The sequence below is a fragment of the Stenella coeruleoalba genome (assembly GCF_951394435.1).
Source record: "Stenella coeruleoalba genome assembly, chromosome: 6".
Lineage (NCBI taxonomy): Eukaryota > Metazoa > Chordata > Mammalia > Artiodactyla > Delphinidae > Stenella > Stenella coeruleoalba.
In genome coordinates, this window is record NC_137151.1 from 127,279,035 (window position 1) to 127,303,420 (window position 24,386).

General features: G+C 61.6%; 1 protein-coding gene across 1 annotated transcript; it reads left to right on the forward strand.

Moving 5' to 3' along the window:
* Positions 1 to 1,178: 1,178 nt before the first annotated feature.
* On the forward strand, positions 1,179 to 10,382 carry AGXT (alanine--glyoxylate aminotransferase; the record flags this gene model as incomplete). The annotated part of the gene is made up of 11 exons (XM_079923757.1): positions 1,179 to 1,447; positions 1,543 to 1,735; positions 3,050 to 3,114; positions 3,287 to 3,387; positions 5,054 to 5,124; positions 6,605 to 6,689; positions 6,957 to 7,052; positions 7,798 to 7,867; positions 9,228 to 9,323; positions 9,886 to 10,014; positions 10,275 to 10,382. Exons 1-11 carry the CDS (start codon positions 1,217 to 1,219, stop codon positions 10,380 to 10,382), a joined length of 1,245 nt encoding a protein of 414 aa, XP_079779883.1. The 5' UTR covers positions 1,179 to 1,216.
* Between the last annotated feature and the right edge of the window lie 14,004 nt (positions 10,383 to 24,386).

A 24,386-nucleotide genomic window follows, 5' to 3' on the forward strand; every position in this document is an offset into this window, starting at 1 on the left:
CCTCCCAGATGGACAGGGCGCCCTGACCCAGGAGGGCTGTGAGGGTCTCCAGGTGCTCAGGCCGTGCCCGTCCATCCTGGCTAAAGCTTGTGGAGTCCCTGCCACCCCAGGATGCCAGACGAGCCCAGCCCAAGCAACGAGTGCTGAATGCAGGGCTCTGCTGAGCTGAGGGCAAGTCCCCATGGGGGAAGGTCATGTGCAGTCACTTGTCGACCACGGGGGCTCCGTGCAAGCCTGGACGCCCCCCTGGTTACTGAGGCCCAGGCGTCAGATCCCTAAACACAAAACGGGAAGTGCTGGCAAGCTCCAACCCGGCCCCTTGAGAGCTGTCAGAAGCAAGAGCTACTCAGAGAGCATCCGGTCCAGTGCCTCCCCGGCCTGGTCACCCACAACGCAGGGCTCCTTCGATGTCCCAGGACGCCAGCGGCTCTGCTGGGCTGCCGCCCTGGGCTGGGCCTGGCTCCTCCTGCAGGGAGTCTTGGTCGCATTTATTCGACCCACGTGCTGACTCAGAAGCTGCGGAGGCTCCCCAGTGAGCACCCCTTGGTTACGTGTGTGGAGACCAATCATCGGGGCCCTCAGGTGTAGACGGGCAGAGGAAATACTCCGAAAGGATCAAGAATGGACATGTCCTCAGTGTGTACATATGTGTGTTTATACACGTGGAGCATATATTTTCTGAAGTGAGTCTTTCCGGGAGCTAAGCCAGAATCAGCAAACTGTGGCCCTGGGCCAAATCTGGCCCACCGCTTCTTTTGTAAATAAAGTTTTATTAGCACACAGCCACACCCTTGTAACCGCCTTCTCACCACCACAGCAGGGCTGAGTAGTTTTAACACAGCCTGCAGGTCTGCCAAGTCTGAAATGTTGGCGCTCTAGTCACATAAGAAAAACGCTGGGGCCCCCTGAGCCCAGCCAGGCGTACCAGGCTGGGCATCCTTCGGGGACGGAGAGGGAGGGGTGGCTGGAGGGCAGAGGGCAGCTTGCCAAGATCTGTTTTTCACTGACTGGACTTTGTTGGCTCCTCCTCTCCCACCGAGGGTTCAACACCCCTGCTTCCAAGCCTTCACGTGCAGGACAAGCATTGATAACGGCCTGGTAACAACGACACACAGCAAAAGACAGCAGGTGGAGCAGAAACCCGTCAACCAGGCTCACCTCCTGGACGCCCCCGTGTCCTCCGGTGCCCATCGTCCAGTGCAGGGCCTGCTGGGAAATGCTCCGGGCACTGACCGCGGCCAGTGCGGCCCTGGGGCACAAGGCGGCAGGTTGGGTGAGGACCATGGCCTCCCACCCACTGCTGGTGGCCCCCCCAGAAGCCCTGAGTAAGCCCCTGTCCCTCCCCAGCCGGCTTCTGCTGGGGCCCGGCCCCTCTAACCTGACCCCCCGCGTCATGGCGGCTGGGGGGAGGCAGACAATAGGACACATGCACAAGGAGATGTTCCAGGTAGGCCACTGAGACACAGCGGTCAGTGCCCTGAGTGGCCTCCTCCCTGGGGTGGGAGTAGGGGAGGCGGTGACCTGCATGTCCACTGCCCCCAGATCATGGATGAGATCAAGCAAGGCATCCAGTACGTGTTCCAGACCCGGAACCCCCTCACGCTGGCCATCAGCGGCTCGGGGCACTGCGCACTGGAGGCCGCCCTGTTCAACCTCCTGGAGCCGGGGGACTCCTTCCTGGTCGGGGTCAACGGCATCTGGGGGCAGCGGGCCCAGGACATCGGGGAGCGCATCGGTAAGAGACGGTGTGGGCGTGGGGTGCGGCCCTTCTCTCCATCCTTCCCCAGAGGCCTCCCTCCTCCGGCACAAAGCCTGGAAGCCCCCCTCTCCAGGTACCAACCTCGGGCCCTGAGCACTTACCCCCCCTGGAGGCCCTTCACGCATCCCCCTGCCTGCCAGCCTGCTGTCTCCTCCAAGAGGGCGTCGGGATGCTCGAGGGGCCCCCATCCCCCTGGTCTCCCGGAGTTTGGGGAACAGCTATTTCCGGAGCCCATGGTGGGGACGGCACTGCAGGGACTCCTCTGGTCTCAGCACGAACCCAGAGCATCCCCGCAGCTGTCTGAGGTCCCCAGGGGCCACCTCTACTCTGTCACAGGACAAGGTTTCAGAAGCTGACATCCCCCCCTCAAAATCTCAGAAACAGCTGTTTCTAGAGCTGCAAAATACGGAGGTATGGACAGGGTGTCCAGTTCCAGAGTAAAATTTACTAAAGGAAGAGACAGAAGTCGAAAGCCCTAGGGTGCATTGGGTTTAATGATTTACCGCGGGTTTGGAAACATCACGGAACCCCTGCCTGGTCAGCTCCGCACATGGGCACACTCGGTCCAGGTTAATGGACAACCCCCGACAGCCCGAGGGCATCCTGACCCCTCACCGGGGCCCCTCCAGTGCACATGCCGGTTTTCAAGGGGAGCTCGGGTCAGGCAGGGTCCGGGACCCTGAGCAGACCTCGGCCACCCTCCTGGCCTGGGCAAGCCCCTCCCCTGCCTCCACCACACACCTCAGGCCCCTGAGGCTGGATGGTCCTAGGGCCTCCCTGCCTCCTGCATATGACACTGGGGGCCTGCTGTGCACGGGGGTGCAGGGCTTCAAGAGACAGAGCAGGACCAGGGCCTGCCTCCCTGGAGCCCCAAGGCCCCAGAGGGGGCAAAGCCTGCTCCCGCACCCCCTCAATCCTTCACCCAGTCATCCACCAAATGCATGGCCCCTCTGCAGCTACCCTCTGCTGGGAAGCGCCCATCTGCTCAGCCTGGCACAGATGCTTCCCTACTTCCCATGTGGAGAGGGCTGCAAAGGACCAGGGTGCCCCGGCCTGGCTGGGCTCAGGGAAGGTGGGCTGGGGAGGCGACAGTGGAGCTGAGGGACCCGCTCTCATCCACGGCACCCCAGAACCTGGGTTCACCGAGCACACTCCACCTTCCCCCTCCAGCAGCGGCTGGGGGCAGGCATGGGCGGCCCTCACAGGACCCACCTGCTCAGCCGGGCCTCTGTCCCCAGCACTGGCTCCCCCCAGCGTGCGGGGACTGCTCACCACTCACTCTGCCCCCAGGAGCCCGCGTACACCCCATGATCAAAGACCCTGGAGGCCACTTCACGCTGCGGGAGGTGGAAGAGGTACGGGGGGTGCGCCAGCCCGGGGAGGGGGCCGGTCAGCTGGTGGGGCAGGAGGGGTTGAGGGGCGTCCAGCTCCCACTGCCCAGATTTGCACTGTCCCTGGGGAGGGGGACAGACGGAGGCCCCTTCCCCGCACTGGGTCTGCCCATGGCTGTAACCTCTGTCCTCTCAGGCCCTGGCCCAGCACAAGCCCGTGCTGCTGTTCCTGACCCAGGGAGAGTCATCCAGTGGCGTGCTGCAGCCCCTCGATGGCTATGGGGAGCTCTGCCACAGGTGAGCCTGTCCCCTCAGGTGTCCGCACAGGTGAGCCTGTCCCCTCAGGTGTCCGCACAGGTGAGCCTGTCCCCTCAGGTGTCCACACAGGTGAGCCTGTCCCCTCAGGTGTCCGCACAGGTGAGCCTGTCCCCTCAGGTGAGCCTGTCCCCTCAGGTGGGCCTGTCCCCACAGGTGAGCCTGTCCCCTCAGGTGTCCACACAGGTGAGCCTGTCCCCACAGGTGAGCCTGTCCCCTCAGGTGTCCGCACAGGTGAGCCTGTCCACACAGGTGAGCCTGTCCCCTCAGGTGTCCGCACAGGTGAGCCTGTCCCCTCAGGTGTCCGCACAGGTGAGCCTGTCTTCTCAGGTGTCCACACACGTGAGCCTGTCCACACAGGTGAGCCTGTCCCCTCAGGTGAGCCTGTCCGCACAGGTGAGCCTGTCCCCTCAGGTGAGCCTGTCCGCACAGGTGAGCCTGTCCGCACAGGTGATCCTGTCCCTTCAGGTGAGCCTGTCCGCACAGGTGAGCCTATCCCCACAGGTGAGTCTGTCCCCTCAGGTGAGCCTGTCCACACAGGTGAGCCTGTCCCCTCAGGTAAGCCTGTCCCTCGGGGGAGCCTGTTCCAGGGTGGCAGTGCTGGGGGCAGAGCCAAGCACAGCTCAGACCCAGTCTGAGGACAGGGTGGGAGTGTGGTGGGCTGCTGGCCGGTCCGCCCAGCCTCTGCCGTGTGATGGTGGTGCAGGTCCTCGGGGGTCCTCCTGGCTCTGGGCCGAGGCTGGATGGACCCTCCCATCTGAGAGCAGGGTCAGGTGTCCCCCCAGTGCCACTGCCCTCCTGGCCCCATGACTAGGGAGGGCTCAAGCTGACCCTGCAGCCTTGGTGCCAGGGCCTGCCCCCTTGCCCCGAGGTCCCAGAGCCCCAAAGCAGCACCGTCCTCCACTGCCTTCCGCCAGGTTCCCCCACCCCTGCATGGGCTGCCCAGGGCCTTGGGTGGGGTCAGGGGGGATTCCCTCCTAGGACCAGCAGTCGTGCTCTGGACAGCTGACCACAGGGTGGGAGGAGAGAAGCTCCACTGACAGGCAGGGTCACCCCGGCAGGGCTGCCATCCTCCATGGGGGCCTCGGGCCCACTGGGCACAGCCCAGCCAGGACCACCTGCCGCCTGGGGTCTTGTCCAGTGAATCAAGCTCACAGATGTCACCTGGGCTATGACTCCCATAGGTCCGCGTGGAATACTCTTTGTGTGTTTTTTAAAGAAAATGTGGAGGTGGAGGAAAGTCAGAAGTTTCAGTTCAGGCTGTTCCTGGACTCTGTCCTCCCATGCTCTGGACTTCTGCCCTGTGGGCTGTCAGCAGAAGAGATGCAGCCTTGTGCTAGGCTGGTCCCTGGACCCCACACGGCCCTTGGGCCTGAGCAGTCAGAGCACCCAGCCAGCCCCCAGGACACAGACTGCCTGGCTGGCCTCACGAGTACCTGGGTCCGGCCACCTGGGGCCCCCAGGGCGACTCGCTGTGCCGGGGGCTCACCCAGGTTCAGACACAGAGCTGGTCCCGGGGGGCTGTGGGAGGTGGGAGGCTCCCCTGCTTCCCCGGTGGCCCTTCTAAAGGCTCTTAAGGCCCCTCCAGAAACCCCACCCCGGGGCAGAGTCTGACGCCCCTCCTGCTCTCTGCTGCCCCTCCCCCCAGGTACCAGTGCCTGCTGCTGGTGGACTCGGTGGCATCCCTGGGCGGGGTCCCCATCTACATGGACCAGCAGGGTAAGGGAGTGCCCCCCGCCCAGCCACCCACCGGTGGCCCGAAGCGTCAGAAGCCCTGGCTGGGGGTGTGCTGTGCCAGGGCCTGCGGGTCCGTCGGCTGCATACGGATTAGGCGCTGGTCTCCACAAGGCGTGGGAGAGCCGCCAGCTCCTCACGGGGCAGGACACGCTCCAGAGACTGGCCACACCCCGTGTTTCTGCTGGGCCGTCGGGCCGGGACCGGGCGGCAGGCGGGAGGAAGGGACCCTCCAGGGGAGGCATTTGGAGAGGCACCCAGAGCCTTGGAGGAGGTGTGGGGGCAGTGCCAGGGCCCCTGCCAATCAGGGCGGAGACCCCCCTAACACCTGTCACACGCCGGGAGCACCGCTGACATTGTCACCTGCAGGCCAGCCCGGGGAAGCTTTCCAGGCCCAGCATCTCCTCAGGGAGGAAAGCCCGGCTCCACTCTGGGTGGTGCTGCGTCCACGGCCGCCCGGCCCACTTGGCCTGGTCCGCTTCTGCCTCTGCAGAGGGCTCTGCTCCGCGGGATCCAGTGCTGAAGGGGGAGCCTTCTGGGCTGACCCCAAACCACTGCTCTGAAAGGACAGGCACACAGAGGGGCCCTGGGGATGGGAGCAGGCGGGCAGTGCTGTCCCCGGGATGCCCACCCTGGGCCTCCAGGCTGGCCGCCCCCGCCGTGGAGGGAGAAGCCGGGCAAGGAGGCTCCAGCCTGAGGCCCAGGCCGCGGAGCAGCAGGGCCAGGCTCAGGACCTCTGGCCTTCACTGCCCCCCACCGGCCTCCACGGGACCCTGTGGGTCAGCAGACGTCAACCTAATGTCAGCAAGGTCGCTCGTGTTGCTGGTCCTGAGTATTCATCGCTTGTGTGAACCCCCACTTCACCCCTTTCCTCTCGGGAGAACGTTGGGTCCGCCCAGTTTTAGGCTTTAGGAATGAACTGTAAAGAACATTCCGGGTCCACCCGTCCGTGCACCTGGGCACGCAGTTGCCTCGGGTCCCCACCCTCAGGGAGTCAGAGACGGTGCAGGGCTTGGATCTGAATCCTGGTCCTTCGTCCTCCCGGCTTTGGGCTTGACCACCGCCCTCTGCTGCTGCCCCATAATTTGAAACTCCCCTCAGGCTGTGTGGGAGCCCAGGGGACGGGCACTGCAAGATGTGAAGGAAAAACCCGTTTGCTGCTCCACCCTCCGCCGCCCCCCACTCTCTCCCAGCGCTTGACCCCAGACGTGTGGGTTTTCCACACCAGGCAGATGCTAACGGGTGCCCTCCAGTTAGCTCAGCCCACCTGCAATAGCGTCGGACCCCACAGGGTAAGGGTCTAGTCCTCCAACACTGTCCCTCCCATTTCCGACACCAGTTGCATGGTGGGTCCCAGGTTCCTGCAACGTCTGCTGGACTCTCAGGACCTGGGCTGGGCAGCCCCCCCGTGACCCCTCCCCCCCGTGGGGCTCGGCCCCTGAGCATGCGTCCCTCCCCTCCACAGGCATCGATGTCTTATACTCGGGCTCCCAGAAGGTCCTGAACGCCCCTGCAGGCACCTCGCTCATCTCCTTCAGCGACAAGGCCAAGTGAGTGTGCCCCGCCCCCAGCCAGGGCTGGACGGGCAGCAAGGCCAGGTGGCCCTGAGGAGGGAGGGACAGAGCAAGGGAAGGGACGGCTCCTCGGGCCGTGCTCTGCAATGCTCCCCCCAGTGACAGGCGCACACCCTCGAGGCAGAGGCACAGCTGGGCCCCAGGGGCCTGAATACAGACACGGGGGTCCTGGGGGCCCCACCCATCTGGCTCACTTCTGAGCAACGGGGGGCTGGGGGCATTCAGGCTGATTCTCCTCCCCAGAAATAAGATCTACACTCGGAAGACCAAGCCCTTCTCCTTCTACCTGGACATCAAGTGGCTGGCCAACTTCTGGGGCTGTGACGACAAGCCCAGGCTGTGAGAGAGGGGGCGGGGCTGGGCGGGGAGGAAAGGGGGTGGGTGGGTGGGGGGAGGGAAGTGCTAAGCCCAGGATGTGAGAGAGGGGGCGGGGCTGGGCAGGGAGGAAAGGGGGTGGGTGGGTGGGGGAGGGAGGTGCTAAGGGGTGGGAGCCTCCACCCTCATGCCCTCACACCCCAGCTGGAGCCCAGTGCCAGGCCTTCAATGCCCCCAGCGGGGTCCCCCCCGTTCCTCCCAGGCCCCCCAGGCATGGTCCCCACCCCACTTTCCATGGGCCGTCTCCTCCCAGAAGTCCCAGCGCATCTGCAGGCACTTTGGACCTGGCCTGACACATCTTCCCAATCCTGGGCCTTGCTTTACCCATCTCTCAGAGGGAGGGGGGGGCAGGGGGCTCTCTGTGAGGTGGCTTTGACCCTAACCCGAGGCCCCTTACGTGACACACGTAGACAGGGACACCAGGAACTGCGCCCTATGCAGCGGGCCCAGCGGGGCACTGGGGCCACAGGTGGGAGCCAGTGCCTGGTCTCCAGCCCAGTCAGCCTCTCCCCGCAGCCCGGCCAGTGCCCTGCTCTGAGCCAGGCTCTCCCCACATCTGGCTGCAGGTCTGTAGCCCCCAAGCTGGACCGCGCTCCCCTGGGTGGGGGCCGACCCCTCGTCAGAGAGCCTGGGCCAGCTGGGGCTGGGAGAGACACAGTCACTGCCCTGGCCCCGCCCAGTGACCTGGCCACCGGCTCCTGTCTTCCAGATACCATCACACCACCCCCGTCGTCAGCCTGTACAGCCTGAGAGAGAGCCTGGCCCATCTAGCAGAGCAGGTGAGCGGAGGGGCAGCGGAGCAGCGTGGAGCGGGGACCCGGCAGGTGCTGAGGCTGGCGAACCGCTGGGTGGCCCCCACCCCGAGATTCCCTGATTGGGGGCAGGGGGCGAGAGGGATGCTAAGACTCGGTTGGTTTGCTGAGGGGCCCGCAGGAAGGAAGAGGTGCTGGGGGCCTTGCTGGAGAGTAGCCCTGAGTGGGGAGGGGGATAGGCTCTGGGCAGGCATGGGAGGGGCGCGGGGGGTGGCGAGCCGGCTGCCAGCTGAGGGTAGAGGCCCCGGAGGACAGAGCCCTGAGGGCAGATGCGGCGAAAGGGCAGGTGTGGACCCCCTTCCAGGCCCTAGGTCCTTAGTGAAGCGCTCAGCGCTGGCCTGGCTGAGCAGAGGGCCCAGGTGGGAGGAAGAGAGGGCGGGCGGCCAAGAAGTGGAGCCAGAGGGCGGGGGGGGGAGTGAGACCACCGTCAGGAGGCTTGGCTGTGCCCTCGGCCACTACCCGCTCCCGGGTGTGGGCAGGAGCCACGTGGGGACAGCTGGGTGTGACCACGACCAGGGTGGTGCCTTGGCCCAGTGCAAGGTCCACACTCTCGGGACCCAGGAGGCCAAGTCTGGCCCAGGCCAGGAAACACAGCCCCAGGACAGCCCCCAGGGGCCCTGCCAGCTGCCGGTCCAGAGGCCGGGAGAGACCTGGGCCAAGACCTGCCTCCAGCAAGGCTGCAGTGCTGCGCCGGCCACGTCTGCCCCCTGCGTCCACCCACGTCGCCACCGGCCCAGGGCTGGGCTAGTGTCCCATGGGCTGGGTGGGACATGGTAGTGTCCCATGGGCTGGGCTAGACTCGAGGTGTCCCGTGGGCTGGGTGGTCACCTGTGCAGCCGGGAGAGAGGCCGGGAGCTGACGCTTGCAGGGCAGGGGACTGGGCCACGGCTGGGAGCTGTGCCGCCGGAGAGGCTGGACCCCCGTGGAGTAGGGACTGTGGGCTCAGCGGCTGGGAGGGCAGGAGGCAGCGTGCAGCCCAGAAGCCTTTCTGCCCCCAGGCAGCCCCCCACCTCTGGCCAGGTCGTCCCCACCCCTCCCAGGGGCCTGGAGGATCCAACAACCGGCTGGGCCGCCACGTCCCCCTCCCAGACCCAGACTATTTCCACCTCCCTGAGGTAGCCCGGGCCCGGCCCCTGGGGCAGAGTCAGGGCCCTGAACCTGGGGCTCCAGGGGGCTCCCGAGGCGCTCAGGGTCCAGGCCAAGAGAGGAGCCCCTCCCCCGGCCAAAGTTGCCCCCCCCGGTGGATGCCAGCCAGTTTCTCCCTCTCTGCCCACCGAGGAGGGCCCCCAGCCCACCCTGCCCACCCCACTGCCCTCTCCCCACCCAGGGCCTGGAGAAGAGCTGGCAGCAACACCGCGAGGCCTCAGAGTACCTGCACGGGCGCCTGCAGGGGCTGGGCCTGCAGCTCTTCGTGAAGGATCCGGTGAGGAGGGCGGGGGCAGAGGGCATCACATGGCAGTGGGGGGAGGGCGAGCTCCTGTCCAGCCCCCTTTATGGATATGCAGTTCTGGTGGGGGCAGGGGCGGTCCTGGGGATGGGGGCACAGTCCCCGTCATGGTCACGGTTTCCTGGCCTCCGGATCTCAGGACATTTAGTTGGATGCCTCCACTTCCCCCAGAGCCTCACCGTCTGGAGTAGTTATGGGTGCTCCCTGAGCTGGAGGACGCCCGTCGGCCTCCAGAACGCCAGCCAGACACCATCCTGGAGGGGCTGGGGGTAGGGGGTCAGCTGAATAAGCCAGCGTGTGGCCTGTCAGAGAACAGACACACAGAGGGGTCCCTGGAGGCTGGAAGCCCTGCTCTGAGCACCAGCCGGTAGGCGTGGCTCCTGGGGCGGTGGTGACCTCGCTCTCCTGGGGCCCCTTCTCCGTCCCCCACATGCACCCCTGCCCGCCCCTTTGGAGCCTGCGGCCAGGGCTGGCCAGGCCAGGGCAGGTGGAGCTGGCTGTGATGGCAGGAGGTGGCTGAGCCCGGCCTGTCCTGCAGGCGATCCGTCTGCCCACCGTCACCACCGTGGCCGCACCTGCGGGCTACGACTGGAGAGACCTCGTCAGCTACGTCATGGACCACTTCAGCATCGAGATCACGGGCGGCCTCGGGCCCTCGGTGGGGAAGGTGAGGGGGGCCTTCTGTGCTGAGTGTGCCACATGCAGGCCGAGGTCAGCAGTCGTCTGCGGACCCGGGACAGCAGGGCGTCAGGAAGGGAGCACCTTCTCTGAACCCCGGGGGCTGTACGGGGAGTGACCTAGGCCACGTGTACCCTCCCACCCACTTCCTCCCGCACAGGGGACACCAGCTGGCTCTGCCCTGGCCTCAGTCACAGCCAGGCAGGACCCCAGACAGAGGCTGACATCTGCGCCCCGCCCCCGCCCTAGGTGCTGCGGATCGGCCTGCTGGGCTGTAACGCCTCCCGGGAGAACGTGGACCGAGTGATTGGGGCCCTGCAGGAGGCCCTGCAGCGCTGCCCCCGGAACAAGCTGTGACCCGGCTGCCTGTCCCATGCTCACGCAGTGACTGGGGGTGGGAGCCCAGGGGCAAACAGACTCTGCCAGGGGGACAGGGACAGGACAGCTGCTGACCCAGCCCGGGTGAAGGGGGGAGGGGCAGGGCCGGGCAGGGGCCGACCCCTCCGAGTGGAGCTTCCTGGATGTGGGCTGTTTGGACCCTCAGTGCCTCCCCAGCGAGCGGCCGTCCCCATAGGTCACTGGCCTGGGAATGTTCAATAAAGAAGCCGCTGGTCATCTGTCCTCACTGTGTGGGGCCGGGCTGCGGAGGAGTCTGGCAGGAAGGCCCCCCGCTCCCTGACTGCACCTCTGTTGCGGGGAGCTCAGGGAGCGGATCCTCGCCCGGGCCTCCCCAGGGCTGGAGGATGGGGTGTGTGACCGTCAGCTGGGCCGGGCGCCCTGACACTGCACACCCTGGGCCCAGACCTTGAACCTGCAAAACACATCCTCACGTACGACCTCCACGGAAGGCCCGCAGGGTGGCGGGACTAGGGCACCAAGATGTCCAAGGGCAAACAGCCAGGACTCGAGCCCTGGAGACTCAAGGGCACACCGCAGGCACGCAAGCCACCGCAGGTGCGGAGCGTCTGGGAGTCGCAGCCCTGGGGCCACTCTGCAGCCCCCAGCCCCTCCCCCTCCTCTGCCTGGCTCCCCCGACCCCTGTCCCTTCGCTCCTGCCCCTCACTGGCTTCTGCCTATGCCAGGCTCCCTCGCCTCTCCTTCCTGGGAAGGGTCAGGCCAGGCCAGAGCAGCGTGTGCTGCAGCCACAGCCACGTCCACACGTCCAGGTCCTCACGCAGAACCTCCAGGACGCACGCCATTGCTCCCTCTGGTCGGGATGGGCACCCACCCCATGCAGCCCTGTGCCTCTGTGGAGGGCTGGGGCTGGCCTGGCTCCACCCCTTTGCTCACCCAGCTGGGCACTGGGGTGGGGCTCTGAGCAGACCCGAGGCCCGCTGCCCCGTGGTGCTCACAGCCACTGGGAGAGATGGCACTGATAGGGTGACCCAGACACTGTCACAGGGTAGCTGTGATCAGCACAGGAGCTGAGAGGCCAGAGGGTCTGCAATCCCACTTTTAACGTCCTATTTGCTCCTGTGTTTCTTTCATGGTCTGTGCTGTTCGGATCCTCCCTAGGATCCTCTGCCTCCCTTGAGGTCCTGAAGATCTGTTCCCATGTTTTCCTCTAGAAACTTTGTGGTGTCCGGTTTTATGCTGAGGTTTATGACCCACCTCACGCTGACTTTGTGCGTGGAGGCGAGAAGGGGGCAAGGTTCATTTTTATCCAGACTGATACCCAGTCTTTGCCATGTTTGTTAAATAGCCCTTCCTTCCCATCTAGTTGATGCGGCCCCTTTGCCAGCTGACCATGGGTGCAGGCCTCCTCCTGCCTCTGTTCCCGTTCGTTGCTCAATTTATCTGCCCTTATGTCCACACCACGCTGTCTTAAGCACATCAGCTTTATAGAGAGTTTTGAAATCACGTAGTGCGCGTCCTCCAGTTTCATTCTCCCTTTTAAAGATTGTATTTCCTATCCTAGATCTTTTGAATTTGCATATAAATTTTAGTCATCTTGTCTATTTCCTCAGAATAGCTTACTGGAATTTTGGTGGGAATTGCACTAAATCTATACATCAAGTTAAGGACAATGGAAACTATTAAAATATTACAAATTCTTGTTCATGAACATTAATTTAGGTCTTTTAAAATTAAACTTAGCCGTGTTTCCAGTTTTCAGTGTAGAGGTCTTACACATCTTTTATGTGATGTATTCCCAGGTGTCTGGGGTTTTGTTTTATGTATAAATTTATTTATTTTTGGCGGCATTGGGTCCTTGCTGCTGCGCGTGGGCTTTCCCCAGCTGCCCACGAGGGGGAGCTACTCCTCATCGTGGTGCGCGGGCTTCTCAGTGCGGTGGCTTCTCCCGTTGCGGAGCACAGGCTCCGGACGCGCAGGCTCAGCGGCCATGGCTCCCGGGCCCAGCCTCTCCACAGCATGTGGGATCTTCCCGGACGGGGGCACGAACCCGTGTCCCCTGCATCGGCAGGCGGACTCTCAACCACTGCGCCACCAGGGAAGCCCTGTAAATGGTATTTTTAAAATTTTATTTCCAATAGTGATTCTTAATATATAGATTTATAGCTAACTCTTCTCTATAAGCAAACCTAGTAGTTTCTTCATAGAGTCCTTGCGAATTTCTATGCAATCAAGTCGTCTATGAATAACAACATTTTCACTCCTTCTTTTCCAGTGTTCATATCTTTTCATCATTTTTTCCTGCCTCGTTGCACAGGTGAGGACCCTGTACTAGGTGGCTCCCGATGGGCAGCTCGGAGCACACGGTCCGCTGGGGTCTCGCAGGCAGGGCCTCGTTCTCTGCCAGGGCCGCGCATCATGGTAGACACTGTGCTGAGCAGTGAGGCTGCAGATGACGTGGTCCCGCTCCACCACTTCCACGACCACGTTAGGGTTTCCAGAGATGCCACGCGCTGCCCACTCTCCCCGGGTCCCACCAGCACCTGCACCTGCACCTGCTGGAGAGCCCAGCTGGGCTCTGACCCCACTCGGAACCCACAACCTTCCGAGTCACTTACCCTCCGCACTTTGGGATGAATATGTCTAACAAGGCATCCAGTGAACTGCTAGCTAATGCTCCCAGGTCTTCTTCGCAGGATGTAATCAAAACGGTGAATCAGAGTGACGTTCTACAGGATGTCCCAATGATAAAGGCCCATCAGGCTTATGTTGTGACACAGAGCACGAGGATGAACCTGGGGCAAGATCGCGAACTTACGTTGTTGCCTCTTCCAAGTGAATGCAAACTGTTTCCGACCCTCCTCTCTAAAGCGGGTTGAAGAGAATGCATTTCCCAGATCAGTAGTCACCTAGCACGTCCCAGAGGCTGTGCTGTCTGTTCTACTAAAGAAACCACAAAGTACAGCACCTGGGTTGCAGGGTACGACTTGGTTCGGTTTATGTAATCCACTGCCAGTCACCACAATCCCACTGAGTTTTTATTTTTTAAGACACATTTTTAGAGCAGGTTTAGGTTCTTAGCAAAATTGAGAGGAAGCATCAGAAATTTCCCATACACCCCCTACCCCTACCGGTATGTAGTCTTCCCCGCTGTCAACGCCCCCGACCAGCATGTTATATTTGCTGGAATCGGTGAGCCTACACTGACGTGTCCGAATCATCTAAGGTTTAGGGTTTACAGTAGGACTCACTGTGGGTGCTGTACGTTCTATGGGTCTGGACAAACGTATAATGACATGTGTCCACCATTATAGTATCATACAGAGCATTTTCACTGCCCTAAAGTCCCCTGCGCCCCACCCATTCATCCCTACCCCTGCCGCAAAGCCTGGCAATCACTGATCTTTTTGCTGTCTCCATAGTTCTGCCCTTTCCAGGATGTCACAGAGGTGGAAGCATACAGTGTGTAGCCTTTTTCAGATTGGCTTCTCTCACTTACTAATATGCATTTAAGCTTCCTCCACGTGTTTTCATGGCTTGATAGCTCACTTCTTTTGAAGTCTGAATAATATTCCGTTGCCTGGATGGACCACAGTCTATTCATCCACTCGCCTACTGAAGGACATCTCAGTTGCTTCCAGGTTTTGGTAACTGTGAGTAAGGTTACTATGAACACCTGCATGCAGGTTTTTGTGTGGACGTAAGTTTTCAGCTGCTTTGGTTAAATACTAAGGGGTATGATTGCTAGATCGTATGGTGAGAGTATGTTTAGTCGTACAAGAAACCACCACATTGTCTTCCAGAGCGGCTGCACCGTGTTGCATTCCCACCAGCAACGAATGAGCGTTCCTGGTGCTCCACATCCTCGCCAGCATGGTGTTGTCAGAGTTCCGCATTTTGGCCATGCTGCTAGGGGTGTAGCGGCACCTCACGTTAACTCGTATTTCCCCTGATGACCTATGATGTGGAGCATCTTTTCAGATGCTCATTTTCCATCCGCATATCTTCTTTGGTGAGCTGTCTGTTAAGGCCATTGGCCCATTTTCTGGTCGGGTTGTTTCTTTTCTTGTTGTTGAGTTTTAAGAGTTCTTTGCATATTTCAGATGACAGTCCTTTATCAGGTGCGTGTTTTGCAAATGTTTTCTCCCGTTATGTGACTTGTCTTCTCATTCTCTTGATATTGTCTTTCACAGAGTGAAGGTTTTTAATTTCAGTGACATCCAGCTTATCCACTACTTTTTTCATGCCTTTGGCGTTGTATCAAAAAGTCAATACCACACCCAAGGTTATTTGGGTTTTCTCCCGTGTTACCTTCTAGGAGATTTATAGTTTTACGCTTTACATTTTGCTGTCTGGTCTATTTTGAGCTCATTTTTGTTAAGGGTGTAAAGTCTGTGTCTAGACTCATTTTTGTCACGTGGCTGTCCAGTGATTCCAGCGCCATTTGTGGAAGAGACCACCTTGGCGCCATTGTATTGCCTTTGCTCCTCTGTCAAAGGTCAGCTGACTGCATATATGGGTCTCTTTCTGGGCTCTCTACTCTGTTCCATTGATGTATGTGTCTAGTCTCTTGCCATCCTGATTACTGTAGCTTTAGAGTAAATCTTGAAGTCTGATAGAGTCGGTCCTCCGACTTTGTTCTTCTACTTTAATATTGTGTTGCCTTCTGGGTCTTTTTTCTTTCCATATAAACATTACATCAATCTGTTGATATCCACAAAGTAAATTGCTGGGGTTGGGATTGCAGTGAATCTATAGACCAAGTTGGGAAGAACTGACGTCCTGACATACTGAGTCTTCTATCCATGAAGATGACATATCTCTCCATTTAGTATTATCTTCTTTGATTTTGTTCATCAGAGTTACGCAGTTTTTCCCAAATAGGTTTTGTATATACCTTGTTGGATTTTATCTAAGCATTTCATTTCTGACCCATCTGTTGCTGAGGTCGTCCGGGTGAGTCACAGTCTTGAAGGTGGCTCTAAGCCCTGACACTGCACTGGCATACAGTATGTTTTGCTGGACAATTTTGGCCATGGCAGCAGGTGGTTTTAAAGGCTTCCCCTTGGCCTTTCCTACCACTGTGGCTCTTACTCCTGCTAAGTACAGCCATCCATCCTGATATACCTCCAACAGCAAGGAAATGACCACAGGGTGGGCCTGGACACTTTGTACCCGTTACAAATCAGATTGGACCAAGATAATGTCTTCTGCAACCTCCCCTGACTCATGGCAGGGGGTGGGGGGGGGCATCATGGCATTTTTTGGTCTCCTTGTATGAGTGTCAACTGTGGTCCTGAGTCCCACAGCCTTCAGAGAAACTCGCATGTCCTCTCCGTGGCCACAGGTCTTTCTGGAGGAGGTTCAGGGAGGTGGCTCCCACGTGGACTTGCTCAGGGTTTGCAGCCCCTTCTCAGGACCCCGGGGTGTGGGCTGTGGCTCAGAATCTGAGGAGTAATGTCATTGAGAGGCAAAGAGAGTGAAGAGTAGAAAATGCCTGTCACCACCTGAGCCTGGAGCTGGAACGAGCTGGGGAGAGTCTCCTTGGGACCGTCCGGCCGGGCTGGGAAGCCTCGCCCTGCCGTCGCCTCCAGCACCTGCCCAGCCGTCTGCCTCGGCCCCTCTGTCTCTATGGGACTCTGACCTGCAGGGAGGGGGCGCTGCTGCAGAGGAGCTGGGGTCTCTCCCTCCTGACCCTGACCCTCAGGCATGGGGCCCTGTCTGCACCTTCACTCCACTGTCTGTGATTCGATGACTCTTACATGCCTCCAGCTTCACTTTCCCAAGAATCTCACAATTCTCCTGAATTTGCCCAGGAGACCCGGCGACACTTTGTGTACCCAAAGCGCCAAGGGGCTCTGAGCCTAGAGGAAGGTCCAGCTCCACGCCCGACGGGCCCCACTAGGTACCTGCCCCCCGCTCAGGCATAGCCCTGTGTCCGGGGAGCGCTCCTCGCTTGGCTCCTGGAGCCCCTCCCCCCGGCCAGGGGCGCTGAGGTGCCTGAGGCTGGCATCCACTCTCCCTCCTGTGTGGTCTCCTCTCCCTTCTGTGCGTGTCCATCATCGCCCTTTGCTGACACCCCTGCTCCTGCGGCCCCAGGACCAGGCCCATCTGCCCTCCGACGTCTCAGGCACCTTGTACCCAGCAAGCTCAGCGTGCGTCTCCAGTCTGCCCCCAGAGGGTTCTCCCACCCCCCGCTCCCATCTCGAGGTCACCCTGCTTCTGCCCAGTTAGTCCTGGATCTGCTCCCCCTCCTTGCGTGCACACCTCCACCCATAGCCACCCCTCCTCAGCCCCACGCCGCTCCTCCCCGGGCCGCCCAGCCACGGCCCTGAGCCTCCAGAGCCTGCCCACCCAAGGGGAAGGAATCCGACCCCAGCACGCGCCTCTGGGTCATCCGTCTCCGGACTTCCACGCTCGCAGGGCTCTCTTCCTACCCTGGCCGGACAGCAGGCCCCGCCTGGCTGAGCCCTGACCCCTCCTGTGGCGCACTGGTCCCCTGCCAGTTCCTCGCTGCCCCCCCCCCCCCGGGCCCCTCTGCACACGCTCCCCCCCGCACTCTGCCCCTTCCCCGCTGCCCTCCTGTGCTTTCCCAGACCTCAGCTCTGATCGGAGCCCTGATGAGCCAGGCCACGTCCTTTCCCCTGCAGCCCCTGGATGGGTGGTAAGTTCCCCAGCAGATGGTGAGCTCCACGCGGCTGGGGCAGTGTGGGCCTCCTCAGCGTGCGCCAGGGTGGGCACAGAGGCTGGCACGCAGCCGGCACTTGGACAATGGGTGGAGGCCCAGGAAAGCTGGATGTGAGCCCCGCCTGGACCCGCCAGGACCCAGCCGGGAGAGTGGAGCGAGAGACGAGAGAGGCGGGGCCCAGGGCGCAGGGGAAGCAGGGGCCCACCCCAGCTGGCCAGGTAGCATTAGACCACGGGGGAGCCACGTACCTCGGGCCACAGCCGCCCGGACCACAGCCCTGGGACCCCAGCGGGGAGGAGCGGGGAGCGAGGGGAAGACCAGACGTGCCCAGCATCGCGGGCAGATCTGAAGAGCTCCCCGTGGGCCTTGGCGGCACTGGGCGGGCTGGCCTGCGCGTGTCTGTGTTGCTTCCATCTCTCAGTGTAACTCAGGGCAGCACGGGAGCCTGTATTTCAGGAGTTCCCAGAGGTGCCGGGAAAGGGGTCACGCGTTCCACCTGAACAGGCTTGTGAAATGAGTCCTGGGAGCACAATGGCAGCCCCCGCGAGGGCTTGGCACAGGTGAGGGACGATCCAGGTGGCGAGGGGTTTGCCCCCGGAAGGACACAGGTGGCAGTCCTGCCCTGGGTGCCCTCCAGAGCTGCCTCCCGGTTGGCCGGCGTCAGACGGAGGAGAGGACTCTGGCCTCGGCGTGGCCTCGCTCCGCCCTGTCCCCTCGGTTCCCGGTCCATTTGGGGCACATCCCATGTCGCCCGCTGTCCCCCATTACTGGACTTCAGACTCGTGCACAGTGATGCCCCTGGGGCTGGAGCCCCTGGATTCCCAGTGATTTCCTGGGAAAGCATTTCCCCCCGGTTACAGGACGTGAGCCCTGACAGCCAGGACCTGTCCCTACTGCTGGTCCCCGTGGCCCAGGGGCTGTCCTCCTCACCACCCATCACCACCCCGCGGGCCTGCTACCTGCTAGGAGGGGCCCGGGGGCTGAGGAGAGGCAGGCTGCCCCTGGGGAGGCGGCCACCCAGCCTGCTGCCTTTTCTCACAGGGACCCAGCTCTCAGCGTGTGCCCAGCTCTGACGTAAACACGCAGGGAACCTGCAGGACCAGGTGTGGAAGCGGGTGATGGGACAATCGACCCCAAGGTTGATGGAGAAGCCTGGGGAGGCACTCGGGTCGGTTCCTGCACAAGATGCAAGATGCACGTGTGCTGTCGGGGGGCAGGGGGCGCAGGCAGGGTCTGTCTGTCCAATGGGGGCTGCAGGCGGGGAGCCCTGAGGAGGTGAGCTGTCCAGGCGTTTGTGAACACCCGGGCCACCCAAAGAGAAGCAGGCATGTGGCCAACCAGCATGGTCAGCGGGAAGGTAACCCCCCCACCAAGTGGGGAGCAGACAGCTGAGCCATGAAGCTTTCCAAGCGGAAGGAAGGCAGGGGTGGCCACAGCCCAGGACGGGGCGGGCAGGGGTCTATGGGGGGAGGAGGGCCCCGAGGGCCTCGGCACAGGGCTGGGGAGGAGGGGGGTGAGAAAGGGGCCCAGGGAGCAGCCACACGGTCATCTGGCGTCACGCAGAGTGACCCAGCTCTGTCGCACAGGCCCAGTCAGTCAGCCCAGGGCCAGACCGGAGTCACCCCCGCCCTCCCCTAGAATGTGGCATCTGTCTCACAGCCCGGACTGAAGAAGCTACTAGGCTCATCGAAGCTGCCAGGTGGGGGAGAAGAATTTGATCCCCAGGTGCTGCCGGCAGATTTGAGTTGTTTTTGTTTTTCTTTTTGAGATGTTTTTATTGTGACGGAAAAACATAACATAAAATTTACCATCTTAACAATTGTTAAGTGTAAATTCAGTGACATTAAAAATATTTACGGGCTTCCCTGGTGGCGCAGTGGTTGAGAGTCCGCCTGCCGATGCAGGGGACATGGGTTCGTGTCCCGGTCCAGGAAGATCCCACTTGCCGTGGAGCGGCTGGGCCCGTGAGTCATGGCCGCTGAGCCTGCGCGTCCAGAGCCTGTGCTCTGCAATGGGAGAGGCCACAACAGGGAGAGGCCCGCGTACCGCAAAAAAAAAAAAAACAAAAGTCACATCGTGCCACCAAGTTCACCATCCATCTCCAGAACTCTCCTTCTTCCCAAACTGACACTCGGTCCCCTTTAAACACTCCCCCCCTCCCCCCCCCAGCCCCTGGTGAACACCATACTTTCTGTCTCTGTGAATTTGACTCTTTAAGGACCGCACACGGGTGCGAGCGGAGCGTCTGTGTTTTTGTGGCTGGCTTATTTCACTCAGCACAGTGTCTTCAAGGTTCATGCTTGCTGTAGCCTGTGTCAGTGCTGCACCCCTTCTGGCCGAGTAATGTTCCATTGTATGCGCAGACCACATTTGCCTATCCACGCATCTATCAGCGAACACTTGGCTGTTGTGAAGCACACTGCTATGAACACGAGGGTACAAATATCTCTCTGAGACCCTGCTGTCAACTCTTTTGGGTTTGTACCCGGAAGTGGAATTGCTGGATCACGTGGTAATTCTATGTTTAATTTTTTGAGGACGCACCACACTGTTTTCTATAGTGGCTGCACCATGTTTTATTCCCACCAACAATGCACAAGCATTTTGATTTCTCCACATCCTTGCCAATACTTGCGATTTTCTGGGGCTTTTTGTTTGTTTGTTTGGTTGGTGGGTTGGTTGGTTTCTTTTTGGCCGCGCAGCACGGCCTGTGGGATCTTAGTTCCCCGACCAGGGATTGAACCTGGGCCCTCGGAGTCCTAACCACTGGACCGCCAGGGAAGCCCGTTCCGGGGTTTTTTGATAGTGGCCATCCTAATGGGTGTGAGGTGATATCTCACTGTGGTTTTGATTTGCATTTCCATAACGATTAGTGATGTTGAGCATCTTTTCATGGACTTATTGGCATTTATATGTCTTCTTTAGAGAGCTGTTGATTCAAGGCCTTTGCCCATTTTAAAATTGAGTTGTTTGGAGTTTGCTGTTGTTGAGTTGTAGGAGTTCTTTATATATTCTGGACATTAATTCCGATATCAGATATATGATTTGCAAATATTTTCTCCCATTCTGAGGGTTGCCTTTTCACTCTCTCGATAGCTTCTTTGATGCACAGAAGTTTTCAATTTATCCAGTCTATTATTTTTGGTTTTGTTGTTGCCTGTGCTTTTGGTATCATATCCAAGAAATCATTGCCAAATCCAAGGCCATGAAGATCCCCCTGTGTCTCAGCTCTGACGGTGAGGATCTCCCTGTGTCTCAGCTCTGACGATGAGGACCCCCCGTGTCTCAGCTCTGACGATGAGGACCCCCCTGTGTCTCAGCTCTGACGATGAGGATCCCCCCGTGTCTCAGCTCTGACGGTGAGGATCCCCCGTGTCTCAGCTCTGACGGTGAGGACTTTCGTGGCAGGGTTTTAATGCCCCGATAGCACCACACCTCCCAGGTGCCCCAGGCAGAGGCACCCTCCCCCGGGTTGCCGTCTTCACCGTCATGCAGAGCTTGGTGCTCCGCTGTACCCACCCCGTGAGAGCAGGTGCCAGGGGCAGGGCCCATGCGTCATCCCCGCACCCCTTCCCCAGGACCGTCCCCCAGAGCCCGCCCAGGGCAGCAGTCTCGGGCAGCCCTTCCAGTGGATGAATACAGGCTGGGTTCTGCTCCTGGTGGCCTCCCAGGACTTATCCCCTGTCTGGGATACGTCCTGAGACTTATCCCCCACCCCAAAACACCAGGGCTGATGCGCCCCCTCATGGTCTCCGGGCAGTGGACTGGATGCCGAGAGAGGCCCCCAGAGCTGGAGAGAGAGGGAAGGCGGTGAGATACCACTCCCACAGCACACGTGCCCAGGGGCCCACTTGGGGTGACCCCAAGAGGCTGGCCGGCAGTGTCCCTAACTGTGAGCCTCCCAGCCCCGCGTTACAGGGCCTCCGCTGCTATCTCATGGCCAGGCCTCAGGCGTGGACAGATGGCCGGGAGGCACAGACGCACAGATGGCAACCAGCGGCCTGGGGCCAGCGGGCAGTGGGACAGTCAGCCTTGTCACCAGTCAGCGGTTCTGGGCAGTGCCCGAGCCTGCGCCCCAGCCAGTGGGCGGAACAGGGCTGCATTTTGGTGCCACAGCAGAATTCTCAGGCTACTTCTGTCCAGCACCTGCAGGGGACACACCCCAAAGAGGCGGTGGGCCCGGGTCAGCTGAGCCACAGCGGCCAGTAGGAGCCCCTCTTCTCAGGAGCTGTCGCCGGCCGTCCCACCAAACCGGCTGCCAGGAGAGACGTCTGCTGGGGGCACGGGAGGCGGGGGGGCCCGGGGCACAGGGTCACAGAGGAGCACAGACAGGCACAAACGCCAGCCAGGTCCCAGGGCCGATTACGGCGAGACCTGCGGCCCAGAGGCCACGGGGCTGGGACAGAGGAGCCCGCCCCTTCCCGGCCTCCCACCCTCTTCCCAGGCTGCCCTGCATGTGACCCGTCTTCAGAGGACACGTCAGGGTCCCCCATCATGTCCGCAGCAGGCATCCACCCCGGCTCCGTCTGTCAGGCCGTCCAAGGGCCGGAGTGGCCTGAGCATGGGGAAGTCCACGCTCTCCTGGGAGTTTCGAGGTCCCTTCCTCTTGGGGAGGGTCTGGCTCAGGGGCGGCAAATTCTGGTGCCCCCGGGGCCGGCGAGGGGCAGAAAGAGGTGAGGCCAGCCTGGCCCTGTTTCAGCTTCCCCACTCCTCACCCAGCCCCCTGGGGCCCCCTGTCCACACGTGGGCCCGGCACGGCCAGGACTGCGGACTGTCCTGAGAGGAGAACCCAGCGAGGCTCCTGCTTCAAGGAGGGAACTGTGACAAAACGCGGTGACGCCCTGACGGTGAGGGACCTTCCTGTGCACAGACGAGGGTGGCCACGTGCTGGGCAGGGGCCGGTGGGTGAGGCCACAGCACGGCGCTCGCTGCCTGGGGGCCCTGGCCTTCTCCAAGCCCCAGGGGGAGGCGCTGGGTCCAGGGCGCCGGCCAGCAGAGCCCATGAGGAGGGGGTCAGGACAGCCACGGTCCTCCCTGAGCCCACCCTGCCCGCAGGCCCGTCCCACTGGGACCCCCCTTATGGTGAGCTTCTCCATCACACCCTCTCTCATTCCAGAGCCTTCCCCGGGGGCTGTGCCCAGGCCCTGGGCTGAGCCCTTCCCTGAGGGCTCTCCGGCCCACTGATGGCCCAGGACGAGAAGCCGCGAGCACGGACGCTGGGCCGCGAAGCCCTGGGTGGTGCGTAGGGGGCCCGTGTGAGCCTAGGGGGGCGGGGGCATGGGGGCCAGAGAAGGGGTCTTGGAGGAGAGGTTGCTGGGGTGGGTGAGGGTAAGGCCAGAGGGCACAGGGCTGCTCTGCTCAGCCTCGAGTGTTCAAGGGGCAGAACAGGCCGAGGCGGGTGTCCGGGTGGGGAGGGGTGGGGTACAGGCTAGACAACCCCACCCGCCAGAGGGGCACCAACTTCCCTTGTGTCCGGCCGGCGGAGTCTTATTTGGACTCGTCTGAGTCACCTTCACGGGTGGTCACACCGACCTCTGCAGCCTCTCATCCCCCCACTGTCCGAGCACCCCCCTTTGAGCCCCCCAGGTAGGAGCTCTCCCCAGAGGGCAGGGTCGCACTCTCCCAGCCCCCGAGCCCAGCTCCCTGGGGGCAGATGAGGCCCAGCCTCCGGGCAGCAGGAAGTGCCGAGCCTGTCCCTTCCCCAGCCCCCTCCCCAGCTCCCCAGGTGCTCAGTCCTCGGGGCCCACAGGGGTCCAGGGCTCCAGGAGCTAGAGGCAGCCTTGGGTACCAGGCTGGCGCCCCAGCCATGGCGGTCAGAATCCGGGCCTCTGCTTGGAGCCTCCGGAAGCCAGAAGTCGCCACTAATCCAGGGGGGCCGTGCTCAGAGGATGGCCTTGTCCCCCGTCCCCCAAACTGTCCAGTGATGCCCGGCGGGGCCGTGTCCGGCCAAGAGCCCGTCCTGTCCCTGCGTAGGGCACGCTCGTGGCTATCCTCACGGGTCGTGGGGAGGGTGGGGGCAGCCTGAGGACACCAGGAGGAGACAGAGGGCACGCGTTTCTCGGGGAGAGCTTCCTTTAAGCAACGGCAGCACCGTCGTACAGTTCGGCTCTGAGGAAGTGGCCTGGACCCCGTCAGTCTCGCCCCTGGCAGCCCTGGGGACAGAAACGCTGACCCACTAAGTGTCCACCCTCACTGCTGGCCCCTTCTGGCCTTGCCCGGCAGGCCACCTCTATCTCCTGAGCTGCCTCAGAAGAGCCCAGGTCTCTGGGAGCCTGGGGACCACCCCCCGTCCCCAGGGCCCCAAACTGGCCTCCTTTCATTAGAGGGGCTGTCACTCCCGCTGCTGGGCCCACCTCCAGAGGCTGCCCGTTTCCAAGAGGGACTCCTGTCGGCATTAGCCCGGCTGGGAAAGGTCCAGATTTGAAGGAGGATCCCCTGAGGGGAGGGAACACTGGGGAGCCACACTCACTGCAGAGGCCCAGGCTGGGGAGCACAGAGCTCTGGGCCTGCAGGGACCTTTCCCATCACCACCCACAACAGGTCAGCTGCTGCCAGTGGTCTGTGTGGTTCCGGGGAGGTTCAGGTGAGAGGAAGTGAAGTAGGAAGTGCACAAGCCACGCGGCAGGTCACCTGACGGGCTCCAGAGGGAAGTCAGGTTCCAGAGGCGCATCCGAGGGCAGGTGAGGAAGACGGGCTCTGCTCTGGGCCTGGGGCAGGTGACCTCCCCTCCGCAGGCTCTGCGCACCTGTTACACGGCATTGCACTACTGAACTCAAGCTCCTTTGCAAATGCTCGGACAAGAGTCACAGTTTATGATTCTCCATCAGGAAGGACCCGTGGTCTGCACGCTTCCTCTACCTGGTGTGTGGCCACCGAGCACACGACTCCTCCTGGGGCAGCTGCGCAGTGGGGGGCTGAGGGCCCTTCCCTGCAGGGCTGGGGCCCGGGGGAGAGGCCAGTCGCCCGCGTGTGGTCGCTCAGGCGGAGAGCTTCACCCAGGGCCTCTCCAGGTCTCCTGGGGAACAGCTTCTGGACAACAGCGTTCCCTGGTCCCCATGGCAACAGGGCCTGCACTCCTGTTTCCAGGGAAAACCAGCCCTCAGCGTCGTGGTTGCCGCAGCAACGCCTATGGGCTCAGTCAGCCACGCTGTCCCGCCAACCCAGAGAGGGCAGCTGGGCACCCAGGACAGAGGAGCCAGGTGCTGCCCAGGTGCGGGGTCGGTGCACAGAAGGAGGTCCTGACCCTGCCAGGGTCCCAGGAGGAAACTCACCAGCAGCAGAGTCCCTGCTTTCCCTTGGGTCCTGTGCCCCAGCCCACG